Source organism: Takifugu flavidus, unplaced genomic scaffold (assembly GCF_003711565.1).
Source record: "Takifugu flavidus isolate HTHZ2018 unplaced genomic scaffold, ASM371156v2 ctg244, whole genome shotgun sequence".
Taxonomy (NCBI): Eukaryota; Metazoa; Chordata; class Actinopteri; order Tetraodontiformes; family Tetraodontidae; genus Takifugu; species Takifugu flavidus.
In genome coordinates, this window is record NW_026621902.1 from 1 (window position 1) to 26,327 (window position 26,327).

Below are 26,327 nucleotides of genomic sequence, written 5' to 3' on the forward strand. Positions count from 1 at the left end.
CTTATTTATATTAAATGAAACATGATGTAATCACTGACACAACCGTATCAAAAAATGTTTTCTATCTATTTAGTTGATAATCTTAATCTCAGTGATTCATTTCAAATCGAAAGTAATTATTTACGATAAGAATGAAAGATTTAACTATATTATTCTACTTGGTGTGAAATGAAACAACATAACATTGTTTTCTACACTGAGCTGATTTCTGTTTGGTGTTTTGTGGTCAGAACAGTTGGTGCTTCTTTTATATCCTGTCAGAGTTCTTCTCTATGCAAAGGGAACTTCCTGTCCATCTGCTATAAAGACTTGACATCCGTTCAGCTGCAGCAGAAGAAGAGAAGCTCCCATCACATCAGCTTCAATACCAACCATGTTCTCTGTAGCTCTGCTGCTGCTGTTGGCAGCTGGATCCTGTGAGTCTGACTGAGGCAGAGACACTGACAGTGTGATCACCCTGACTGTTCCCTCTACATCCACTGATTCAATCTTCTGCTCTTCATCTCTTCATCCACAGGTGTGAAGGGTGAACAGTTGACACACAGCCAGCCTCTGTGACTGTGCAGCCAGGTCAGCGTCTGACCATCACCTGTCAGGTCTCTTATTCTGTTAGCAGCTATGACACAAACTGGATCAGACAGCCTGCAGGGAAAGGACTGGAGTGGATTGGATGGCATCGTGTTGGATACACCCCAAGCTACAAAGATTCCCTGAAGAACAAGTTCAGCATCAGTTCGGACTCTCCAGCAACACAGTGACTCTAAATGGAGTGAATGTGCAGCCTGAAGACACTGCTGTGTATTACTGTGCCAGACACACAATAGCACAAACCATCAGTGGAGCTGAACAAAAAACCCTCAGAGCATCAACACATCATCACCAGAGGGGGCGCTGTCACACCAGGATTAATTTCATCAACTCATCATCACCTTCATATATTTGATTTTCTTAGCCTTTCCACAGATATAACAGAGAGAGGACTGCACAAACTCTTTGTGTTCTTGAAACATAAAATCGTTTGAATGAAGCCTGGAGCTGTTTTACACACAGCTGTTTATAACAAAACTGAACATTTAGAGGCATCATTCCCATTTCTTCATAAAGAAAATGGGATGATTTCATCTTCCAAGTTTTGCTAGTCAACAATGAATAAATAATCCACTCGAAAGTTGTTGTTTTTTTTTTTTTCACATCAAACTTCTCTTCAGTGATTTTTTGTCTCGTTGAAACTCAAATGTCTGTACAGAATTTTTTTTTTACATCACAGAAATGGTATGGTTTTTCTGAGACTGTCCAGTCTAAATCTGGAGGCCTCTGCTGTGTATTAGTGTCCACATACCCTGTTGAAGAGAGCTGAGAGGCTTTTTTGAAATTCCAAAGTTATTTTTCAGATTTATCATTGTGACAGATAATGGTTTATTTCCTGTTTTTGAGTCAATATTATGACTAAAACAATCCATCCAGCACAGGAATGTAGGCAGAATTAATTAATAATGCCAATGAATTTATTTCACTTGATATTTATTTAATTTCTCCAGCCAAAAAGGCAATATCTTCACATTTAACATCAAACATGCAAAAATCAGACAGATTAGATTTTGGTGAAAGTCTTGTTGAATCTTCAATAAAAAGATATTCTTATTGATTCCATCTTATTTATTGTGTTAAATATTTACGTGAAAATATTTTAAAAATTCATGACTGAAATCATGTGAATTAAGCTGTCACAATTGTTTTAAAACTGGTAAATAAAAAATATTTTTTTGAGAAAAACTCAAAAAGTGAGAATCGAATTGATGCTGTGCAAATGAAACTGAGGAGGAGTTGATGCAAAACTCAGATGTGCTCCACGTCTACTTATGTGAGAGCAGAGAGGACAGAGAAGAGGGGACACACAGTTGAACATGATGGACTGTAGGACAGGACTGCTGCTTCTAACTATCTGCTGGGCAGGTGAAGATCTTAACTCATCCTGATTGTTGACACACTTTGATTTTGTCATGAGCTGATTAACTTGATGTTTCATCTTTTAAACAGGTGTTGATGCTCAGACTCTGACCCAGTCTGAACCAGTGGTTAAAAGACCTGGAGAATCTCACACACTGACCTGTTCAGCCTCTGGATTCACATTCAGCAGCTACTACATGGCCTGGGTCAGACAGGCTCCTGGAAAAGGACTGGAGTGGATTTATGCTATCAGCAGCGGCAGCAACTACAAGTACTACTACTCTGAGTCAGTCAAAGGCCGGTTTATCATCTCCAGAGACAACAACAGAGCACAGCTGAATCTGCAGATGAACAGCCTGAAGACTGAAGATTCTGCTGTTTATTATTGTCCTCGATGGTCACAGTGAGTGAAGTCAGTTCAGCAGCTGTACAAAAACACACACCTCATATTTCCTGGTCTGATCACATCTATATTTCCTCTTCTTTCAAAATACAATTATTTCCTTTTCAAATAAATGAGAAAATAACATCACAAATTTTTCAAGAATAACTGAATATTTATCGGGGAGCTGATCAAAACCCTCAGAGCATCAAAACAAGATCTCCACAAGAGGCGCCTTCACACCAAGATTGCTTCAACGCCTTCTTCCTTAAGATTTTTTTGTGCCTTGCAACAAATGTAACAGAGAGGGAGGTCTGCACAAACTTTTTGTTCTTGAAACGCACCAGGAACGTTTGAAAGAAGCTTGGAGCAGTTTTACACAGTACTGCTCACAACAAAAATGAACACTGTGAGGCGTCATTCCTGTTTCTTCAAAATAAAATGGGATGATCTCATCTTTTAAGTTTTGTTAGATAATGAATGAATAAACAAACCAGTAAATATTCTTGTTTTGAATGAATGTGTTTTTAGATATTTCCCCATCCAAACTCTTCAAAATATTATTTACCATTTGCTGAATTGTTAGTCTTTGGGTCAAACAGTCATTAGAGGAGTACTAACTGTTGAATGGTTTCCTGGAGCCTGTTTGAGCCTGTTTGAGCCTGTCCTCCTGATACCCTGATGCAAATCTTCAGTGTCTGGTGGACGTCTGTCCTGCTGACTGCTCTTGTTCTCTCTGCTCCATGACAGGTCACATCTCCAGCATCAGTATGTTGAACACTCTCTCTCGCTGATGCTGCTCACTGACTCTCTGTCCTGTGAGTTCTGCTGCTGTCTGACACTGCTGAGAGACGGTGACTCTCCCAGACCAACAACTTTCTTCTAAATGTCATTTCCTCTCTACAGGTGGTTCAGGTCACAGTATGGAGTCCATTCCTTCCAATTCGGTCATTAAAAGCATGGGAGACCCTCCATCTGTCCTGAAGGAGATCTGACTCCACATTTAGGTGTAGAATGAACTGGATCAGACAGGATCCTGGAAAAGGACAGTGTGAAAGGATGTATAGAAATCACTGAAGACAACATCAACAGTATGGCTTATCTGAAACTGTCCACTCTAAATCAGGTGGACTCTGCTGTGCATTACAGTCCCAAAAAACACTGGGTGAAGATAGTAGAGAGGCTTTTCTGAAATTCCACAGGTTATTTCTACATTTAGACCAAAAGGTGGGAGCAGAACACACAAAGTCAGATGTCTCAGTGTGACAGTTGATGTGGTTTTTCATTTCCTATTTTTGAGTCAAGATCAACACTTAAAAAATCCATTCCATCACAGGAATATTAGCAGCAGTAATACAATCATGCTAAAAAGAAAAAGACAATATCTTCACTCTAATTAATATCAAGCATAAAAATCAGACATATTACATTTTGTTAAAAGTCTTGTTCATCCTTCAATAACAATGTGTTTGGATGAACAATTGGTTGGCTTATTGATCAACCTGTCTCTCTGTCTGTCTAATTATTAAAGTTGATTTGCATATTCTTGTATCTTATTCATTGAATTTGGTGAAAAAAATTACAGGATCAGATGGGACCATCACTTTAATAGGCAAACTTTATTAAAACTTTTGAAGAACAGATTTTAAAGTTTAAAAAATAACAAAGTTTTACTGTTGGTCAAAATTAAATTTGTGCTGCACACATCTCAGGATGAGTTGGTATAGTTATGGTTGGGTAGGGAGCTTTGAAATAAATGATGTCTCTAAATACCAACAAAGATAGGGAAAGGATTGTGCATGTGTGTGTGTGCGTTGTGTGTGTGTATGTGCGTGTGTGTGTGTGTGTGTGTGTGTGTGAGTAAGAGAGTCAGACGAGAGAGAGAAAGAAATGAGGACTCTCAACACTGAAGAATGATGAGATAATGCTGATTTGTGTTTCCACACGTTTTGACTTGATCTCATCCAGCTTCCAGACTCACTGGCATTAACCAAAATGATGCCTTGAACAAGTTTTAATGACACAAACATACTTTAGTAACTCTGTGACAGCAGATAATGAGGAGGCTGAAGACACAGATCAGGTGCACAAACATCTATAAACCATGAAAACAAACAGAAGAAAAGCATTTTAGAACATAAGAAAATAATGAATTGATGAAACAAACAAGTGGGATGATGATGATGATGATGATGATGATGATGATGATGATGATGATGATGATGATGATGAAATGATGATTGTCTGTGATCAGATGTACGACAGGTTAAATTCTAGAATATAGAACGCTCCCTGCAGACATGTTTAAAAGTCTACATTTCTGCTCAGTCTAATGTGATCAAAACAGTCATGTGACACAATTTATACGGTTCAAGTTCATTAAACATATAATGGATCACCATGGATACATTTCATGATGAATGATTCTGAGTGTCTCTCTTCAGATTGTCTTGGGGTGTTTATGAAAATGTCCCAGAGAGGGACGTCTATGCAAACTCTCTCCTGTCCTATAAAAACAGCAGGAACTTGAGGAGCCTGGAGCAGTTTTACACAGTTCTGCTCAGATCAGAGCACAGAACTGCAGTGTCAGCACATAATGGAGAACACAGTGATCAGAGGTTTACTGATCATTGTCACTGTTCACGGTGAGAACATCAGGGCTGCTGTTACTTCTTGTGGACAGGTCCAGAATGGGCTTGACCTGGTTGTTGGGTGTATTTCTATTGTCTTTCAGGTGTTTGGAGTGAAAGACTGGATCAGTCTCAGCCTGAAGTAAAAAGACCTGGAGAGACAGTGAAGATGTCCTGCACCATTTCAGGGTTTGACATGACCAGCTACTATATCCACTGGATACGACAGAGACCAGGGAAAGCTCTGGAGTGGATCGGGAGGATGGATATCAGGTTCAAACTCTGCTATCTATGGAAGCTCTTTCAAAAGTGGTTACGTGATGACTGAAGACGTGTCCAGCAGCACTCAGTACCTGCAGATCAGCAGCCTGACAGCAGAGGATTCTGCTGTTTTCTTCTGTGCTCGGAGAAACACAGTGACTCCAGAGAGGAACAGCTGTGCAAAAACCTCCACAGACAACAAACATGTCTCCTTCTCAAAAACTGAATTACAATCTTCATAAAGATTTACCAGGAAAGTTTTTCAAAGTATTTCCAGCAGTTTCTTTCTTAGGTGCACATAAATAGACATAATGTTTTAGACTCTCCTGTGTTTGTTTATTATTTTATTTATTTTTGTTCTGCTTGTTGTCTTGCTCTGTCCTGTTAAGATACTAATTACTGTCATGTCCCTCATTTGTGTCTCATCATCTTTGCCCCGTCCTTGTGTATTAAAACCACTTCTCCATCCATCCTGTAACAGAGAGTGTTTTGTTAAAGTGTCCAGTGGGCCCCTCATGTCTTTGACCGGGTTATCTTGTGTTTTGGTTTGGGCTGCTGTCCTCAAAAGTTTGACTTTTTTCCTCCTCCGAGATTGATTGATTGGTTTGATCCCTGATGCAGTTTATTAGATTTCAGAGCTTTCTTTTGGATTTTTTTCTTGTCCTCCTCATCAAGATCCATTGATTGGTTTGATCTTGTGAAATAAATCTGTATTCTTCCAAAACTGTTTTGCATGTGCTGAACTTCACATGTAAAACATGATTTGACTGTAGGTTTCCACTCTCCTATTGGCTCCAGTTAGATCAACAGTGATGCTTCACATGTTTGATTCGATGCAAATTCAGAGTTCTTCTTTGTTCCTCATCTATAAAACCATCACATCAGACTGTCAGTGGAGTTCTCTGCACCTGACTTTCAACATTAACCATGTTCTCTGCAGCTCTGCTGCTGCTGTTGGCAGCTGGATGTGAGTCTCTCTCTCTCTGTGATTTGTCAAAGTCAGCAGTTGATCTGTTTGAGTGTGATTTTATAATCAGTATTGTCTTTGTTGTTTCACAGGTGTGAAGGGTGAACAGTAGACACAGCCAGCCTCTGTGACTGTGCAGCCAGGTCAGCGTCTGACCATCACCTGTCAGGTCTCTTATTCTGTTAGCAGCTACTGGACACACTGGATCAGACAGCCTGCAGGGAAAGGACTGGAGTGGATTGGAAGTTGGGCTGTATCCACCCCATATTATAAAGCTTCCCTGAAGAACAAGTTCAGCATCAGTTCGGACTCTTCCAGCAACACAGTGACTCTAAATGGAGTGAATGTGCAGCCTGAAGACACTGCTGTGTATTACTGTGCCAGATACACAATAACACAAAGCATCAGTGGAGCTGAACAAAAACCCCTCGGAGCATCAACACATCATCACCAGAGGGGGCGCTGTTACACCAGGAATGATTAATCACTCAACATGGTTGACTTTGAAATGTTGAGGAAAGTTGCTTTAGATCAATACTTTTAGAACAGAACAATTTAAAAGAAACTATTAAAATATAGAAGAGTTTTGATACGGATACATTCATTAAAATTACTTAATATATTCAAAACTGCTTTTACAGAATCCTAAACATTTTAGCCTCAATATTCTGCAAGAAAAAATCATGGATATGAGAAGTAGTTTCACAAGGACAGAGCAGCAACAATAAATGTATTACTCAGTAATTTCATCAATGATCACAACAGTTAATCTCAACATACATCCAAAATTTAAAGAACACACACTAGGTCACAATTTTAAACATATATCAGTGTTTATATTGTTACCCAAACATTCATGATCAAATGAAGACTTATGGACAAAATTCTGTCCTTGTTTATTAATAATGATTAAATATTGAAGAAAGAGTTGTTTTACGTGCCTGAAAATACTTCAATGTCAGTGACTGAAATCTGGAATCCGTTTAAATTCCCACATCTCAGAGTTCTCCCTCGAGATGTTCTAAAGGCCTTTCTGCATTAAAAAAACCCCCAAAAAAACAGAATTAGCAGCTGGAATAGGACTGATAACAAGCACCACTTAGTCCTTAGTCCTTGGGCCACTAACGAACCATTAATTTAAAGGTTTAAAAAGGCTGAGATCATAGGCTCACATCATCCAAAGAGGAGGAGGCATCACAATCAAATCCAGTTGTTTACTGAGGAGGAGTCGATGCAAAACTCAGATGTGTTCCACGTCTACTTATGTGAGAGCAGAGAGGAGGACAGAGAAGAGGGGACACACAGTTGAACATGATGGACTGTAGGACAGGACTGCTGCTTCTAACTATCTGCTGGGCAGGTGAAGATCTTCACTTATTCTGATTGTTGACAGACCATGATTTTAGTCATCATCTGATTAACTTGATGTTTCATCTTCTAAACAGGTGTGGATGCTCAGACTCTGACCCAGTCTGAACCAGTGGTTAAAAGACCTGGAGAATCTCACACACTGACCTGTTCAGCCTCTGGATTCACATTCAGCAGCTATGCGATGCACTGGGTCAGACAGGCTCCTGGAAAAGGACTGGAGTGGATCGCTTATATCAGCAGCGGCAGTGGCAGCAGCCAGTACTACTCTGAGTCAGTCAAAGGCCGGTTTATCATCTCCAGAGACAACAACAAAGCACAGCTGAATCTGCAGATGAACAGCCTGAAGACTGAAGATTCTGCTGTTTATTATTGTGCTCGATACGCACAGTGACTGAAGTCAGTTCAGCAGCTGTACAAAAACAAACACTTCTTATATTTACTGCTGTGAAGAGCAGAATTGAACACTGACAATTGTATTATTTTAGGCGTTTTAAATCCATATTATTATATTACCTTTTTATTTTTAATAAATCCTATAAATTCACATAATTCATTAACTATTTTTAGCCAAAGATAACAATACAATACAACACAATACACAGTACATGCTTGAATGGATCAGAGCTACGATGATTAATGTTGACTATTTGGGATGAATATATGAGGAATAATAGCTTAAACATTATGAATACACACACATGGCCTTCACTGTTGGCTGGTTAAGGCTGAGACTTAGCGAACTCAGGGTTTTAAGCATTGACATTTTTACCCCTTCACCCGCCAGCACTCTCTCCAATCACTTTTCACCTGCAATGGTCCTATGTTTGTTCAGCTACAATTAACCTCTATCAAAACTATTTTAAAATGGACTAAGGTGATTGCAAAACTGTTTCTATTTCCCTGGAATCCCTGATGCAGTTCAATACATTTCATAGCTCTCTTTTGGATTTTTTGTTGTCTTTCCCACCTGTTTCTTTTGCGAGGTCTCAGGTGTCTGTCTTGGGACGACTCATTCTTGGTCTATGATGCAATATCCTTTTTCACTGTTGAAAGTTAAGACAGGAACAAATACAAACATCCAAGTTAAAGTGAGATTTATTTCAATCCATCAATCAACCAATCAGTCAATCTTTATGTGACGGGTGCAGGAACCCAGGAACCGTTGCAGCTGTTTCCGGGACTCGGGGATGGGCCCGGAGGTGACGGCAGAGACCTTGGAGGGGTCCATCTCCACACTGCCTTGACCGATAATGTATCCCAGGAAAGAGACGGAGGTAGCATGGAATTCACACTTCTCGGCCTTGACAATCAGCGAGTTCTCCAGCAGGCGTTGGAGGACGGCCTGGACATGATGCACGTGTTCCTCCTTGAACGGGAGAAGATCAGGATGTCGTCCAGGTAGACAAACACAGTCTTGTTGAGCATGTCTCTCAAAATGTCATTAATGAGTGCCTGGAATACGGCCGGGGCATTAGTAAGGCCGAAAGGCATGACCAGGTACTCATAGTGTCCAGTGGGTGTGTTGAAGGCGGTCTTCCACTCGTCCCCCTCCCGGATCCGGACTAGGTGGTAGGCATTGCGGAGATCCAACTTGGTGAAGACCATGGCCCCCTGAAGCAGCTCAAAGGCTGAAGCGATGAGTGGGAGAGGGTATCGATTCTTGACCGTGATCTCATTGAGGCCCCTGTAGTCGATGCAGGGCCTCAGGGACCTGTCCTTTTTCTCCACAAAGAAGAACCCTGCCCCAGCAGGCGATGAGGAGGGACGGATAATCCCGGTAGCCAGAGCGTCATTAATGTAGACCTCCATGGCCTCTCTTTCTGGCGCAGACAGTGAGTAGAGGCGACCCTTGGGAGGCGTGGTGCCGGGCTGAAGGTCTATGGCGCAGTCGTAGGGTCGATGAGGGGGCAGGGAGGTAGCCTTAGCCTTGCTGAACACCTCCCGGAAGTCATGGTACTCGGAGGGTACCGCAGACAGGTCGGGGGCCGGAATGGATTCGACTGATAGAGGCGCGGCAGCTTGATTAAGGCAGACCTGGTGACAGGAGGAACTCCACCCCAGAATGGAACCCGTCGCCCAGTCAATGTGGGGATTGTGACGACGGAGCCAGGGGTAACCAAGGATGAGTGGGAGGTGAGGTGACTTCAGGACGTGGAATTGTATGGTCTCGTGGTGGTTGCCCGACAGAAGCATGTGGATGGGCGTGGTCTGGTGAGTGACAGTCCCTAGGAGATGGCCATCCAGGGCGCTGGCAGGAACTGAATGTGGTAACGGAACCCGGTCGATACCCAGCTGGACGGCAAGCTCCTCATCGATCAGGCTGACATCAGCCCCGGAGTCTATGAAGGTGGCGAGGGTGTGAGAGCCCCCCGCCAACAGAAGCCGGACGTGAAACAATGGCCGTGGGCAGGGGGCAGAGTCTTGAGTCCGGCTCAGCAGTACGCCCCCGTCTACTGCTGAGCCCTCCCCTTTTACTGGGCAATGAGAGACAAAGTGCCCAGCCTATCCGCAGGAGAGACAGAGGTTCCCCTGTTGTCATCGCTCTCGCTCCGCAGGAGTCAGGCTGGTGCGTCCCACCTGCATGGGTTCGGCCCCCCCAGATGCGGGCCCTGTGAGAAGGTTGGAGGCGGCTGGAGATCCTCGCAGGCGGGCAGACGACCGGTGCGCCACCTCTCCCTGGCGTAGCTCTCTTCTCCTTGCCTGGATGCGCCCGTCCAGCCTAGAAGTCAGCTTGATGAGTCCATCAAGGGAGGGCGGAAGATCAAAGGGAACAACGCATCCTTTATGTATGGCGCTAGCCCATTGAGGAAGGCGTCGCACTGGGCTGCTGGGTTCCAGTCACTAAGCCGGGCCCGGGTATGGAAGTCGATAGCGTAGTCAGCAATGGGCCGACTTCCCTGCTTCACGCTCATGAGTCCCCCGGTGGCATCCGGGCCCAGAGAAACAGGCCCAAAAACCTTACGAAGTTCCGCAGAGAAGGCCTGGAAAGAGGAACAGGCTGGCGTTGCCCCTCTCCCACTCTGCCGTTCCCCACAGGCATGCTCTGCCAGTCAGGTGATTGATGGTAAAGGCGACCTTCGCTGCCTCCGAGGCGAAGGTGTAGGGCTGCAGAGCAAACAGGATTGAACAGTTCGTGAGGACGGATTGCAGCCCTCTGGGTCCCCAGAATAACGCTCTGGGGTTCCCACCCGGGGCTCTGGAGCAGTGCCTGGTGGGGGAGCAGGAACAGGAGCGGCCGGTTGTGACACTGAGACCACCAGCTGTTGGACCTGGGTGGCTACTGACATTAATGCCCGCTCCAGGACCGAGGCTGTCTGCCGAGCCTCCGCAGCATTGGAGGCTAGCTGGGCCTTGAATTGTTGGAGCCTTCCCTCCACTTGGTCCAAACGAGACTGAGGTGGTGACGAGTGTGCTGGGTCCATGTAGGGCCAGATTGTACTGTGACGGGTGCAGTTTGGACCCAAATGCAGCACTCTGGAAAGCTAGACCGTAGTAATGCCTTTTATTAACACACGGGCAAACAGGAACTCAGGCAGACAACGACACATAGGAAATAGTCCGTTCTTCAGGCTCCGGGCCCACACAAAGTCTATGGGTTGCAGGCTCGGGGAGTGGGGCGAGCAGCAGCGAAGTCGGGGCCGGGCGGAGAAGTCTAAACCAGGTGAGGAGACAGGAACCAGAGACGCTGAGGCAGAAGTCGTAGTCAGGGGCAGAAAGCAGGTAGGTTGTCCGGGGAACAGGCAAGGCAGGCAGAACGAAGACAGGCAGGGTTGGTAACGGGTAATCCGGCAGGGAAACAATGCTGGAAAGTCTCGCATGAAAGCAGAAGAACAATCTGGCACTGAGTGAGTGTGAGGCTGGAGAATATACAGTATACTGGTAGGTGAGCTGATTGATGAGTGAGGGCAGGTGTGTGATCAGTGACTGAGAGCAGGTGTGGTGATCAGAGGGTGTGTTGTGAGCAGGGCAGTGGAAAAGTACTGGGACAGGAGGGAACTGGGGAAAAGGGGCTGTGACACCTTTATTCATATACCGTCTGTTACATTCTAAATTGTTTTGAGGAACTTCACAGAATCCCAGGGCCTGACCTAACTAGCAACAGTGGCAGGAAAACCTCCCCTTTAACAGGAAGAAACTGTTGCAAATCTGCTTCGCAGGTTCGGACCGTGAAACGACCAGAGAATCCGTGATCTTCAGTAAAAGTTTATTAGACACATTTGTGGGCCTTTTCACAATACGAGAGAAACATTCTCCGTCTGCCAACAGATAAAAAAAAGTGCTGGACCTTTTTGGGTGTTGGTTTATATTCAGCAGAAAAGTTAGCAACAGTGTTCAAATGGTCATATGATTAACTGACGACGCCATCTTATTACCTTAAATGATTATGTTCTATGTAAGTTCTGGTACCTCATGAGCCAGTCACAAAGTGGCACCAAGAAGTGTGATTAAATGCCTGCACGTACGCACATTCTTCAGTATATGCATAAGTCAGTTCTAGTGATTCAAAGTTACATGATAAACTTGTGCTACACAGGAAGTTTCACAGTAGATTTCATAGTAAATTTCCACAAAACCTTAAATAGGAATTTCATGAATATTTTAATAGGTTACAATTCAATTTCCCTGCGGGGATGAATAAAGTACATCTTAATCTTAATAAGGTAACTAACAGCAGACCTTTATATGTAAAACATGATTTGACTGTAGGTTTCCACTTTTCTATTGGCTCCAGTCAGATCAACAGTGATGCTTCACATGTTTGATTCTATGCAAATTCAGAGTTCTTTTTGTTCCTCAGCTATAAAACCATCACATCAGACTGTCAGTGGAGTTCTCTGCACCTGACTTTCACCATTAACCATGTTCTCTGCAGCTCTGCTGCTGCTGTTGGCAGCTGGATGTGAGTCTCTTTCTGTGGATTTTTCAAAGTCAGCAGTTGATCTGTTTGAGTGTGATTTTATAATCAGCATTTTTCTTTGTTGTTTCACAGGTGTGAAGTGTGAACAGTTGACACAGCCAGCCTCTGTGACTGTGCAGCCAGGTCAGAGTCTGACCATCACCTGTCAGGTCTCTTATTCTGTTAGCAGCTATTACACACACTGGATCAGACAGCCTGCAGGGAAAGGACTGGACTGGATTGGACGGAAATATACTGGAGCCTCCAACTACAAAGATTCCCTGAAGAACAAGTTCAGCATCAGTTTAGACTCTTCCAGCAACACAGTGACTCTAAATGGAGTGAATGTGCAGCCTGAAGACACTGCTGTGTATTACTGTGCCAGAGAGTCACAATGACACAAACCATCAGTGGAGCTGAACAAAAACCCCTCAGAGCATCAACACAACATCCAGAGGGGGCGCTGTCACACCAGGAATGAATCATGACAACAACGTTGAGGCAGAAAGTTTGAGAAGAAGATTTTTACCTCAGAATTTAAAGTAAATATAAAACCTGTAGGAACCTTCAATTTTTTTGTAGTAAAAATGAACTACAAAATGAGAAAATGTTTTTGGATTCCTTTTGCACAAATAAAGACCAAATGACCTAAAACATATATGATGACTGATTTCGTTGAATGCTGAACTTCTGATCTCATTATGATACAAGTGAATTTCACATGCATTTAAAATTGTTTCATAAGGATAATGCAGCAACAATGTATTTGTTTCTCTGTAATTTCAATGATCTCAACAGTTAATTTCAACTTTCACCCAAAATAAAAGCACACACCCCAGAACCCTTTTTTTTTAGAGATCAGTGTTTAAAATTGTTACTCAAACATTCATGATCAATTGATGACTCATGGAAAAAAGGTGTATTTTTTAAAAATCGATTAAATGATGTCACAAATTCATTGAAAATCCCTGATCTCATGAATCTCCCTTTAGACATTCTTGTTGTACACTAAAATTGATTTTCAGCTGGACGAGAACTGCTGAGTGTGAAGTGTGGGGGTACCTCACAAATCATTACTAGGACCACTAGTGCATCATTAATTGGACAAGATTTAAAGTGTCTTGATCATTGCTCACATCATCAAAGAGGAGGAGGCATCACAATCAAATCCAGTTCTTCACTGAGGAGGAGTCGATGCAAACCTCAGATGTGTTCCACGTCTACTTATGTGAGAGCAGAGAGGAGGACAGAGAAGAGGGGACACACAGTTGAACATGATGGACTGTAGACAGGACTGCTGCTTCTAACTATCTGCTGGGCAGGTGAAGATCTTCACTCATCCTGATTGTTGACACACTTTGATTTTCGTCATCAGCTGATTAACTTGATGTTTCATCTTCTAAACAGGTGTTGATGCTCAGACTCTGACTCAGTCTGAACCAGTGGTTAAAAGACCTGGAGAATCTCACACACTGACCTGTTCAGCCTCTGGATTCACATTCAGCAGCTACTGGATGAGCGGGGTCAGACAGGCTCCTGGAAAAGGACTGGAGTGGATCAGTGATATCAAATATGATGGCAGCAGCCAGTACTACTGAGTCAGTCAAAGGCCGGTTTTCTCATCTCCAGAGACAACAACAGAGCACAGCTGAATCTGCAGATGAACAGCCTGAAGACTGAAGATTCTGCTGTTTATTATGTGCTCGAGAGTCACAGTGAATGAAGTCAGTTCAGCAGCTGTACAAAAACACACACTTCTCATATTCGCTGCTGTGAAGAGCAGAACTGCACACTGAATACTCTGATCTGTCATTTTCTGCCTTTTAATTTGTTAAATTACCTTTTTACTTTTAAATTATCTTAAAAAAATAATGATTTCATGATTATTTTGAACAATAAATAGCATAAAAAATGGTGCCAACATGAATTATTTGCAATTTTCCCTTAATGCCATCTTAATTTAAGTATGAGATACTATCATCAAAAGAAAATGTATTCATTTTTGGCTCATGTTGACAGGAGTTTTTGAACTTTGAACAAAATTAGACCTTTTGCTCAGAAGGTACCTGTCTGTGTGTTCATGCCAAAAAAGTGACTCAGAGACCAGAAGATGCAGCCCAGAATATACATAGTAGTGAATTAAACCCAATCATCAGTTGCTTGGGAATAAGTTGCAGTAGCAGCTCCACCGCCCCCCGGTCTCCAAGGTACCTGAACACTCACCAACTGGAGCAGTTTGGACTTGAAATGATGCCTTATGGTCTCTGCCGAATGCTAATATTCAGTTTTTTACTTCTGTCCAGGTCCATCCTATACATATCATGTGTTTCCAGAGCAAACTATTCCTGAGGCTTCAGAGGCAAAGCAGACAACTTATCTTTACACAACGCAAACATGTCGCTCAAAACTCAGTATGAGCAGTCAGTGCTTGGATGATGACTAAATAAGAACATTCAGTGTCTAACCTAAGCAAGACACACCAGTGCATGTTTCCAGTTCAGTCATTCCAGTCCATTCCTTCCAGTTCGGTCATTAAAAAGCACTGGAGACTCTGCATCTGTCCTGACGGAGATCTGACTTCACATTTACCGTAGGTCTAGTATGAACTGGATCAGACAGGATCCTGGAAAAGGACTGGAGTCGATCGGTGAAGGATTCACTGATACCAGCAGTAACGACTATGCTGGCAGTGTGAAAGGATGTATAGAAATCAGTAAAGACAACATCAACAGTATGGCTTATCTGAGACTGTTCAGTCTAAATCTGGAGGACTCTGCTGTGTATTACTGTGCCAAACACACTGGTTGAAGAGAGCAGAGAGGCTTTTCTGAAATTCCACAGGATATTTGTCCATTTAGACCAAAAGGTGGCAGCAGAACACACAAAGTCAGATGTCTCAGTGTGACAGTTGATGTGGTTTTTCATTTCTTGTTTTTGAGTCAAGATCATCACTTGAACAATCCATCCCAGCACAGGAATATTAGCAGCAGTAATACAATCATACTAAAAAAAAAAAAGGCAATATCTTCACATTTATTATCAAGCATAAAAAAAAGTCAGATTAGATTCTGGTATAAGTCTTGTTCAACCTTAAAATAATTTCAATGCAGAAAATTGAGTACTGTTAATTTGGCTTGAAAGAATAGTTGTTCAGAAATTATTAGTTATCATTAAGAAGTTATTATTTCAACACGTTCAACTGTAAAACAGTTTCAAAACAGGGAAAAAATATATTTATTTTTAAGAGTAACTCAAAAAGTAACAATCAAATTGATGCTGTGCAAATGAAAGTGAGGAGGAGTCGATGCAAAACTCAGATGTGCTCCACGTCTACTTATGTGAGAGCAGAGAGGAGGACAGAGAAGAGGGGACACACAGTTGAACATGATGGACTGTAGGACAGGACTGCTGCTTCTAACTATCTGCTGGGCAGGTGAAGATCTTCACTCATCCTGATTGTTGACAGACTTTTTGTCATCAGCTGATTAACTTGATGTTTCATCTTCTAAACAGGTGTTGATGCTCAGACTCTGACCCAGTCTGAACCAGTGGTTAAAAGACCTGGAGAATCTCACACACTGACCTGTTCAGCCTCTGGATTCACGTTCAGCAGCTACTGGATGGTCTGGGTCAGACAGGCTCCTGGAAAAGGACTGGAGTGGATCAGTCGTATCAGCAGCCCCAGTGGCAGCGACAAGTACTACTCTGAGTCAGTCAAAGGCCGGTTTATCATCTCCAGAGACAACAACAGAGCACAACTGAATCTGCAGATGAACAGCCTGAAGACTGAAGATTCTGCTGTTTATTATTGTGCTCGAGAGTCACAGTGACTGAAGTCAGTTCAGCAGCTGTACAAAACACACACACTTCTCATATTTACTGCTGTGAAGAGCTGAAGTGAACGCTGTCTTTATTTTAATAATGCATGCCTTTTAAATGTTATTTAAATTATTTAAATTTACTACTGCTTTTAACCAAAATTAATGTAAAGTGCCTACATGACTAATTTGTAAATTTACTTTAAAGTCATTTCATTTAATTAACATAAACTATCATCAACTGAACATGTATTAATTCTCATTGATCCACCATCACTCTCTACAACTGTTTTACCTTCAATGCTCCAATATTTGGTCATCAACAATTAACCTCAGGTAATCTATCTTCTCTACCCAAAGGATTTAAAAATGACTGTGGTGACTCCCATACTGTTTCCATTGTCCTGCAATCACTGATGCAGTTCAGCAGATTTCAAAACAGCCTTTTGGATTTTTTTCTTCCTTCTCACTTGTTACTTTAGGGGTCCCTCAGGTGTCTGTCCGAGGATGTCTCATTCTGGTCTGTGATACAAAATCCTGTTTGACTGTAAAAAGACAAAAACAATTGACAGTCAAATCAGTGACATCAGATGTTCAATTAATTAGATTGAATATGATAAAAACATTTATTCAGAGGTGAATTGACTGAAGGTATTATAAATACAGTAATTAATTTCTGTTTACATTGGTAAAGGAGATTTTTTCTTACTAAGAAATCTAAATTTATTTATACTAAAATGAAATGATGTAATCACTGACAACCCGATATCAAAAAGAAATTTCTGTCTGTCTAGTTGATTACTCTTAATCTCAGTGATTCATATTCAAATCGCAAGTAATTATTTACAATAAGAATGAAAGATTTAACTATATTATTCTACTTAGTGTGAAATAAAACAACATAACATTGTTTCTACCCTGAGCTGATTTCTGTTTGGTGTTTTGTGGTCAGAACAGTTGGTGCTTCTTTTATATCCTGTCAGAGTTCTTCGCTATGCAAAGGGAACTTCCTGTCCATCTGCTATAAAGACTTGACATCCTGCTGTTAGCTGCAGCAGAAGAAGAGAAGCTCCCATCAGATCAGCTTCAATACCACCATGTTCTCTGTAGCTCTGCTGCTGCTGTTGGCAGCTGGATCCTGTGAGTCTGACTGAGCCAGAGACACTGACAGTGTGATCACCCTGACTGTTCCCTCTACGTCCACTGATTCAATCTTCTGCTCTTCATCCACAGTGTGAAGTGTGAACAGTTGACACAGCCAGCCTCTGTGACTGTGCAGCCAGGTCAGCGTCTGACCATCACCTGTCAGGTCTCCTATTCTGTTAGCAGCTATTACACAAGCTGGATCAGACAGCCTGCAGGGAAAGGACTGGAGTGGATTGGATACCATCGTGTTGGATACAACCCAGTTTACAAAGCTTCCCTGAAGAACAAGTTCAGCATCAGTTTGGACTCTTCCAGCAACACAGTGACTCTAAATGGAGTGAATGTGCAGCCTGAAGACACTGCTGTGTATTACTGTGCCAGATACACAATAACACAAAGCATCAGTGGAGCTGAACAAAAACCCCTCGGAGCATCAACACAACATCACCAGAGGGGGCGCTGTCACACCAGGAATGATTAATCACCTCAACATGGTTGACTTTGAAATGTTGAGGAAAGTTGCTTTAGATCAATACTTTTAGAACAGAACAATTTAAAAGACACTATTAAAATATAGAAGAGTTTTGATACGGATACATTCATTAAAATTACTTAATATATTCAAAACTGCTTTTACAGAATCCTAAACATTTTAGCCTCAATATTCTGCAAGAAAAAATCATGGATATGAGAAGTAGTTTCACAAGGACAGAGCAGAAACAATAAATGTGTTACTCAGTAATTTCATCAATGATCACAACAGTTAATCTCAACATACATCCAAAATTTAAAGAACACACACTAGGTCACAATTTTAACATATATCAGTGTTTAATATTGTTACCCAAACATTCATGATCAAATGAAGACTTATGGACAAAATTCTGTCCTTGTTTATTAATATTGATTAAATATTGAAGAAAGAGTTGTTTTACGTGCCTGAAAATACTTCAATGTCAGTGACTGAAATCTGGAATCCGTTTAAATTCCCACATCTCAGAGTTCTCCCTCGAGATGTTCTAAAGGCCTTTCTGCATTAAAAAAACAACAACAAAAAAAAACAGAATTAGCAGCTGGAATAGGACTGATAACAAGCACCACTTAGTCCTTAGTCCTTGGACCACTAACGAACCATTAATTTAAAGGTTTTAAAAAGTCTGAGATCATTGGCTCACATCCTCCAAAGAGGAGGAGGCATCACAATCAAATCCAGTTCTTTACTGAGGAGGAGTCGATGCAAAACTCAGATGTGTTCCACGTCTACTTATGTGAGAGCAGAGAGGAGGACAGAGAAGAGGGGACACACAGTTGAACATGATGGACTGTAGGACAGGACTGCTGCTTCTAACTATCTGCTGGGCAGGTGAAGATCTTCACTCATTCTGATTGTTGACAGACTTTGATTTTAGTCATCATCTGATTAACTTGATGTTTCATCTTCTAAACAGGTGTTGATGCTCAGACTCTGACCCAGTCTGAACCAGTGGTTAAAAGACCTGGGGAATCTCACACACTGACCTGTTCAGCCGCTGGATTCACATTCAGCAGCTACTACATGGTCTGGGTCAGACAGGCTCCTGGAAAAGGACTGGAGTGGATCGCTTTAATCGGCACCAGTAGCAGCCCTAAGTACTACTCTGAGTCAGTCAAAGGCCGGTTTATCATCTCCAGAGACGACAACAGAGCACAGCTGAATCTGCAGATGAACACCTGAAGACTGAAGATTCTGCTGTTTATTATTGTGCTCGATGGTCACAGTGACTGAAGTCAGTTCAGCAGCTGTACAAAAACACACTTCTCGTATTTACTGCTATGAAGTGCAGAACTGCACACTGAATACTGTTTTTATTTTAATAATTTCTGCTTTTATATTTTTAATTTACCTCCTTACTTTTTAATAATTTACAAACTATGTGTATGTTTATGCATTTATTAAACCCATCAGTAACAAATACATCACATTTCCCCCTCAAATAATATAATATTCTGGTAGCTCAATTACATTGTATTGATGGTAAATTAAGCATAGTTTTGACTGATTCACCTCGAGGTTTTTTGGAGTATCTGCATATTTTAGATGAACTCTTCCCACTACCTTCATTTAACATCAATTATTCTTATGGAATAGTTCACTTCAACAACAGCTGATAAATTCTTGTTGATCCAGCATTTTTCTGTAAGTTATTTTTAACCTGCAATGGTCCAATCTTTGACCGAAACAATTAACCTGAACTCTATCTTATTTCCGAACAAACTATAATAAAAAATGGTACAATGACAACTTTATTAATCACCACACTCCTGCAAAAATTCAACTGATTTCACAACCTTATTTGCAACATTAAATAAATTCGGAGGAATAGATTGAACCAAAAATTTATCTGGATTTAGTTGTGTTCTTTTATGGAATTTGTTGGAAAACAATTACAGGATCTGACTGAACGGGACCAGAGTGAAAATATCCAACAGGAAAAGAAGCACAGTGAGTCAGGATTTAGGCTGAGAGACGAGCAGGAGCAGATGGTGTTGGCAGGTCTGCAGGCAGAGAGACAGCGCTGATGAGCAAAGAAATGACATCTGAAACTATGACTGCGGGAATGAAAACTGAGTTGAACGGATGACCAAAGATTTCACATCAAACCGGCAGAGAACGTGGAGAAGAGACAGCCTGGATAACAAGAAACATGTGGACAGTGCCTCCCTGACCAAAAAAAGAAAAAAGAAAGTGTACATAAATAAATATTAATATTTTCCAATGACATGTGTTAAAAATTAATTTAGAGTATGACTACACATTGTGTCCATTTTCTTGAGTTAAAAGTGCCGAATTTGAGTTTTACCGATCAAATCCAGGGCAGAAACCCCGGGTGAGACAGAGGTGAATTGTGCCTCACGTCTGACTGCATGATCCACTACAAACTGGGTTGCATGACGTGTGCCAGTTTTTGTTCCTCAGCATATCGCTAATATGAACTTTACATGCATGTGTGAGAGAAATATTCCTGCTGATCGCACAGCAGAGTGCAGAGAAAAGTCAGCAGGTGAGGCGTGCAGTACTCTGCCTCAACTCAAGGGGCGGACGCAAGCTGGCAGGTGCTTTCTCGCTGCAGCGCTGCTTCAACAGAGGCAATCCTGTCCTTAAAGAATTATTTTTTTTTTGTGATCATTTTAATAGGCAAACTTTATTAAAATTTATTGAAGACAGAATTTAAAGTTTTTTGAAAAATAACAGAAATTTTTACTGTTGGTCAAAATTAAATTTCTGCTGCTGCACACATCTCTGCACTTTAATTTGTTCACAGAATATATGAATTTCTTAAAACGCAAGATGGGTGCTCTATCCATAGCTATAAAAGAAAGTTCTTTATAGGACAAATATGTTCCTGTGTATATGTTTGTGTTGGATTGTGAGTGTAATTGAAACAGGAATGCTGATGGGATATGACGCATTATCAGTTGTTGTATGCTGTTGGAAAAATGGTGAAATAAGATGCTTTTTTCAGTTCTTACCATCGTAAATCTGACTCTTGAGGAGTCAGTGCCTCACCAGCCATGAACCTCACCGCACATCACTGCTATTTAATACATATTGAATAACACAATCCTCAATCTACTGACAATGGGAGGACCTGTTTGTGAAGTTGGGCCCATTTGCTCAGGATGAGTTCGTATAGTTATGGTTGGGTAGGAAGCTTTGAAATAAATTATGTCTCTAAATACAAACAAAGATAGGGAAAGGATTGTGCATGTGTGTGTGTGTGCGTGTTTGTGTGTGTGTGTGTGTGAGCAAGAGAGTCAGATGGAGAGAGAGAAAGAAATGAGGACTCTCAACACTGAAGAATGATGGAGATAATGCTGATTTGTGTTTCAGCACGTTTTGACTGACTTGATCTCATCCAGCTTCCAGACTCACTGGCATTAACCAAAATGATGCCTTGAACAAGTTTTAATGACACAAACATACTTTAGTAACTCTATGACAGCAGAGAATGAGGAGGCTGCAGACACAGATGAGGTGCACAAACATCTATAAACCATGAAAACAAACAGAAAACATTTTAGAGCATAAAGAAATGATGAATTGATGAAACAAACAAGTGAAACAAACAATTCTAGAATAAAGAACGCTCCCTGCAGACATGTTTAAAAGTCTACATTTCTACTCAGTCTAATGTGATCAATACAGTCATGTGACACAAATTATACAGGCTCAAGTTCATTAAACATATAATGGATCACCATGGATACATTTCATGATGACTGATTCTGAGTGTCTCTCTTCAGATTGTCTTGGGGTGTTTATGAAAATGTCCCAGAGAGGGACGTCTATGCAAACTCCCCTGTCCTATAAAAACAGCAGGAACTTGTGACAGGAGCCTGGAGCAGTTTTACACAGTTCTGCTCAGATCAGAGCACAGAACTGCAGTGTCAGCACATAATGGAGAACACAGTGATCAGAGGTTTACTGATCATTGTCACTGTTCATGGTGAGAACATCAGGGCTGCTGTTACTTCTTCTGTGGACAGGTCCAGAATGGGCTTGACCTGGTTGTTGGGTGTATTTCTATTGTCTTTCAGGTGTTTGGAGTGAAAGACTGGATCAGTCTCAGCCTGAAGTAAAAAGACCTGGAGAGACAGTGAAGATGTCCTGCACCATTTCAGGGTTTCGCATGACCAGCTACTATATCCACTGGATACGACAGAGACCAGGGAAAGCTCTGGAGTGGATCGGGTTGATGAACACAGGTTCAAACTCTGCTAGCTATGGAAGCTCTTTCGAAAGTGGTTACGTGATGACTGAAGACGTGTCCAGCAGCACTCAGTACCTGCAGATCAGCAGCCTGACAGCAGAGGATTCTGCTGTTTTCTTCTGCGCTCGACAACCACAGTGACTCCAGAGAGAGGAACAGCTGTGCAAAAACCTCCACAGACAACAAACGTGGCTCCTTCTCAAAAACTGAATTACAATCTTTTTTTCAAATATTTCCAACATTTCATTTTTCATGAGAAGACTCCAAGTAAAACATTAAACTATGGAGAACTTTTTAGGGATTTTTTTCTTACAAAGATGAACTCAGTTAAAATTAAGAAATATATTTTTGAGTGACCTCTATATAACATATAGAACGATCAATGGTGTGACCTAAAGTATAAATCAATTCAATGACTCAAATGTTAATCTCCTTGACTCTTGGAGAATGCTCCATTAATAACATTCTAAACCCATAATTGTCCTTGGTTTTGTCTTTCCCATGTCCCCTGTGTGTCTGCTTTTCCTCCCTGCTGAGTAGAGTGGTGATGGGGCCTTTTTCTGCCACTATATTGGCGCAGCTGTGGCTCATCGTCTCGTCAGCTGCTAGTTAAAGGCCGGTCCGTCCTTGTGCTCGGCGCTAGTTTGTTAGAAAACTCCAGTGGTATCTGCTTAGCACTCACTAGCCCGAAAATTCTTTGTGGTCTTTTCCTCACCTGTGCTCTCTTTCACCTGTCCGCAGCTGTGCTGGCATCACCCGTCCCTGCTCAGCATCCTACCAGACTTGTCCTACGTCAAACAAGAGATCCTCTTTGGATTCTGGAGTCAGCTACTCTTTTGTTCAGCCTCCTGTGCTCAATAAAGTTGTGAAAGAATCTGTTCCTTTCTCCTGTGTCTGAATTTTGCATTTCAATTAATTTCTGCTTGTCAGTGACCCAACAACAATCTCTTTATTTTACAAGAGAATTTTGCATAAATGTGAAATATCTCCTTTTTACTGTTTTGTTCATGTTTTAAGTGTGCTCCGATAACCTCAACGTAGCAAACCATACATACAGATTCTTGTCCTGCAAGTCAGAAATATCATGTGATCACAAGTGAAAAATGAAGAATGACAAGAAGAAACATGCCAACAACCAGCAAACACACACACACACAACTTGGAAGAGTACATACAATAAGAGCCAGGGATGGTGGTCTTGAGAGCCTTTTTAAAAATAAGATAAAAGACTGTGGAGAGAACCCTGGAGGCAGCATCAACATGCTTGTTTCTCTTCACACCTACTTCCTTCTTCAGTCAGCTCGCGTCTTGATTTCCTAAATTCTGTTCCACGTCAAAATATGTGGAGTCATGACTTAGGAGTCGTCGGCTTGCAACACGCTTGTGGAGATTTTTGGTTGTAAAGACTGAGCAAGTTTAATATTTACTCTAACTGTTTTTAGAGCAACTGTCAGGACACATTTACTCTGAAAAAAACCTCAGACCACTGATTACTGGACCATCAGTGGGACGAAATGACGACATGAATACACATCCTCCAAAGAGGAGGAGGCATCACAATCAAATCCAGTTGTTTACTGAGGAGGAGTTGATGCAAAACTCAGATGTGTTCCACGTCTACTTATGTGAGAGCAGAGAGAGGACAGAGAAGAGGGGACACACAGTTGAACATGATGGACTGTAGGACAGGACTGCTGCTTCTAACTATCTGCTGGGCAGGTGAAGATCTTCACTTATTCTGATTGTTGACAGACCATGATTTTAGTCATCATCTGATTAACTTGATGTTTCATCTTCTAAACAGGTGTTGATGCTCAGACTCTGACCCAGTCTGAACCAGTGGTTAAAAGACCTGGAGAATCTCACACACTGACCTGTTCAGCCTCTGGATTCACATTCAGCAGCTACTACATGGCCTGGGTCAGACAGGCTCCTGGAAAAGGACTGGAGTGGATCAGTCTTATTTACTATGATGGCAGCAGCCAGTACTACTCTGAGTCAGTCAAAGGCCGGTTTATCATCTCCAGAGACAACAACAGAGCACAGCTGAATCTGCAGATGAACAGCCTGAAGACTGAAGATTCTGCTGTTTATTATTGTGCTCGATGGTCACAGTGACTGAAGTCAGTTCAGCAGCTGTACAAAAACACACACTACTCATATTTACTGCTGTGGAGAGCAGAAGGGAACAGTGAACACTGTCTTTATTTGATTATAAATGCCTTTTAAATTGTTAATGACCTCACTTTAAAATGTTTTTTTTAATTATTTTACAACTGCTTTTGACCGAAAAAATGCAAAGTGCCTACATGAATATTTTGTCATTTTCCCTGAAAATCATCTTCATTTAATTAGCATAAACCATCATCAACAGAACATTTATTATTTCTCATTAATCCACCATCACTCTCTACAACTGTTTTTACGTGCAATGGTCCAATATTTTTTCACAAACAATTAACCTCAGGTAATCTATCTTCTCTACCCAAAGGATTTAAAAATGGACTGTGGTGACTCCAATACTGTTTCCATTTCCCTGGAATCACCGATGCAGTTCAGCAGATTTCAAAACAGCCTTTTGGATTTTTTTTCTTCCTTCTCACTTATTACTTTAGGGGGCCCTCAGGTGTTTGTCCTAGGATGTCTCATTCTCATTTTTTCATGGTCTGTGATAAAATATCCCATTTTACTGTAAAAAGATAGGAACAAGTGACATCAGATGTTCAATTAATTAGATTGAATATGATAAAAACATTTATTCAGAGGTGAATTGACTGAAGGTACTATGAATGTGCAATGACACATTGTCAGTATCTGATATATCTGATGTACGGAATATTCACTCATAGAATCAATTTTTAACACTAACGTTTATCATTTCTATTTTCCAACTACTCACCTTCACCACTCGGCATTTTTTTCAGTTTAAATTGACCTAATTTCTATACCTATTGGTAAAGAAGAATTGATATGATTTTTTTTACGAAAAAAAAAAATTCTATCAAACATTTAGTTGATTACTCTTAATCTCAGTGATTCATATCCAAATCCCAAGTAATTATTTACAATAAGAATGAAAGATTTACCTGTATATTTCTACTTAGTGTTAAATAAAACAACATAACATTGTTGCTACCCTGAGCTGATTTCTGTTTGGTGTTTTGTGGTCAGAACAGTCCACTGATTCAATCTTCTGCTCTTCATCCACAGGTGTGAAGTGTGAACAGTTGACACAGCCAGCCTCTGTGACTGTGCAGCCAGGTCAGCGTCTGACCATCACCTGTCAGGTCTCCTATTCTGTTAGCAGCTATGCTACAAACTGGATCAGACAGCCTGCAGGGAAAGGACTGGAGTGGATTGGAAGTTGGGCTGTATCCACCCCATATTATAAAGCTTCCCTGAAGAACAAGTTCAGCATCAGTTCGGACTCTTCCAGCAACACAGTGACTCTAAATGGAGTGAATGTGCAGCCTGAAGACACTGCTGTGTATTACTGTGCCAGATACACAATAACACAAAGCATCAGTGGAGATGAACAAAAACCCCTCGGAGCATCAACACATCATCACCAGAGGGGGCGCTGTCACACCAGGAATGATTAATCACCTCAACATGGTTGACTTTGAAATGTTGAGGAAAGTTGCTTTAGATCAATACTTTTAGAACAGAACAATTTAAAAGAAACTATTAAAATATAGAAGAGTTTTGATACGGATACATTCATTAAAATTACTTAATATATTCAAAACTGCTTTTACAGAATCCTAAACATTTTAGCCTCAATATTCTGCAAGAAAAAATCATGGATATGAGAAGTAGTTTCACAAGGACAGAGCAGCAACAATAAATGTATTACTCAGTAATTTCATCAATGATCACAACAGTTAATCTCAACATACATCCAAAATTTAAAGAACACACACTAGGTCACAATTTTAAACATATATCAGTGTTTAATATTGTTACCCAAACATTCATGATCAAATGAAGACTTATGGACAAAATTCTGTCCTTGTTTAATAATAATGATTAAATATTGAAGAAAGAGTTGTTTTACGTGCCTGAAAATACTTCAATGTCAGTGACTGAAATCTGGAATCCGTTTAAATTCCCACATCTCAGAGTTCTCCCTCGAGATGTTCTAAAGGCCTTTCTGC

The 26,327-nt window shown here is 41.2% G+C and overlaps 3 gene segments (V, D, J or C); all 3 read left to right on the forward strand.

The window, feature by feature from the left end:
* Nucleotides 1–1,880: 1,880 nt before the first annotated feature.
* On the forward strand, nucleotides 1,881–2,483 carry LOC130519907 (Ig heavy chain V region 6.96-like). The segment is given in 2 exon segments: nucleotides 1,881–1,953; nucleotides 2,038–2,483. Coding segments are annotated over 2 exon segments (366 nt in total).
* Nucleotides 2,484–7,422: 4,939 nt separating this feature from the next.
* On the forward strand, nucleotides 7,423–8,000 carry LOC130519904 (immunoglobulin heavy variable 3-30-3-like). The segment is given in 2 exon segments: nucleotides 7,423–7,547; nucleotides 7,633–8,000. Coding segments are annotated over 2 exon segments (366 nt in total).
* A 4,403-nt stretch (nucleotides 8,001–12,403) lies between these two features.
* LOC130519905 (Ig heavy chain V region 5A-like) lies at nucleotides 12,404–12,890 on the forward strand. The segment is given in 2 exon segments: nucleotides 12,404–12,458; nucleotides 12,549–12,890. Coding segments are annotated over 2 exon segments (345 nt in total).
* Nucleotides 12,891–26,327: the final 13,437 nt, after the last annotated feature.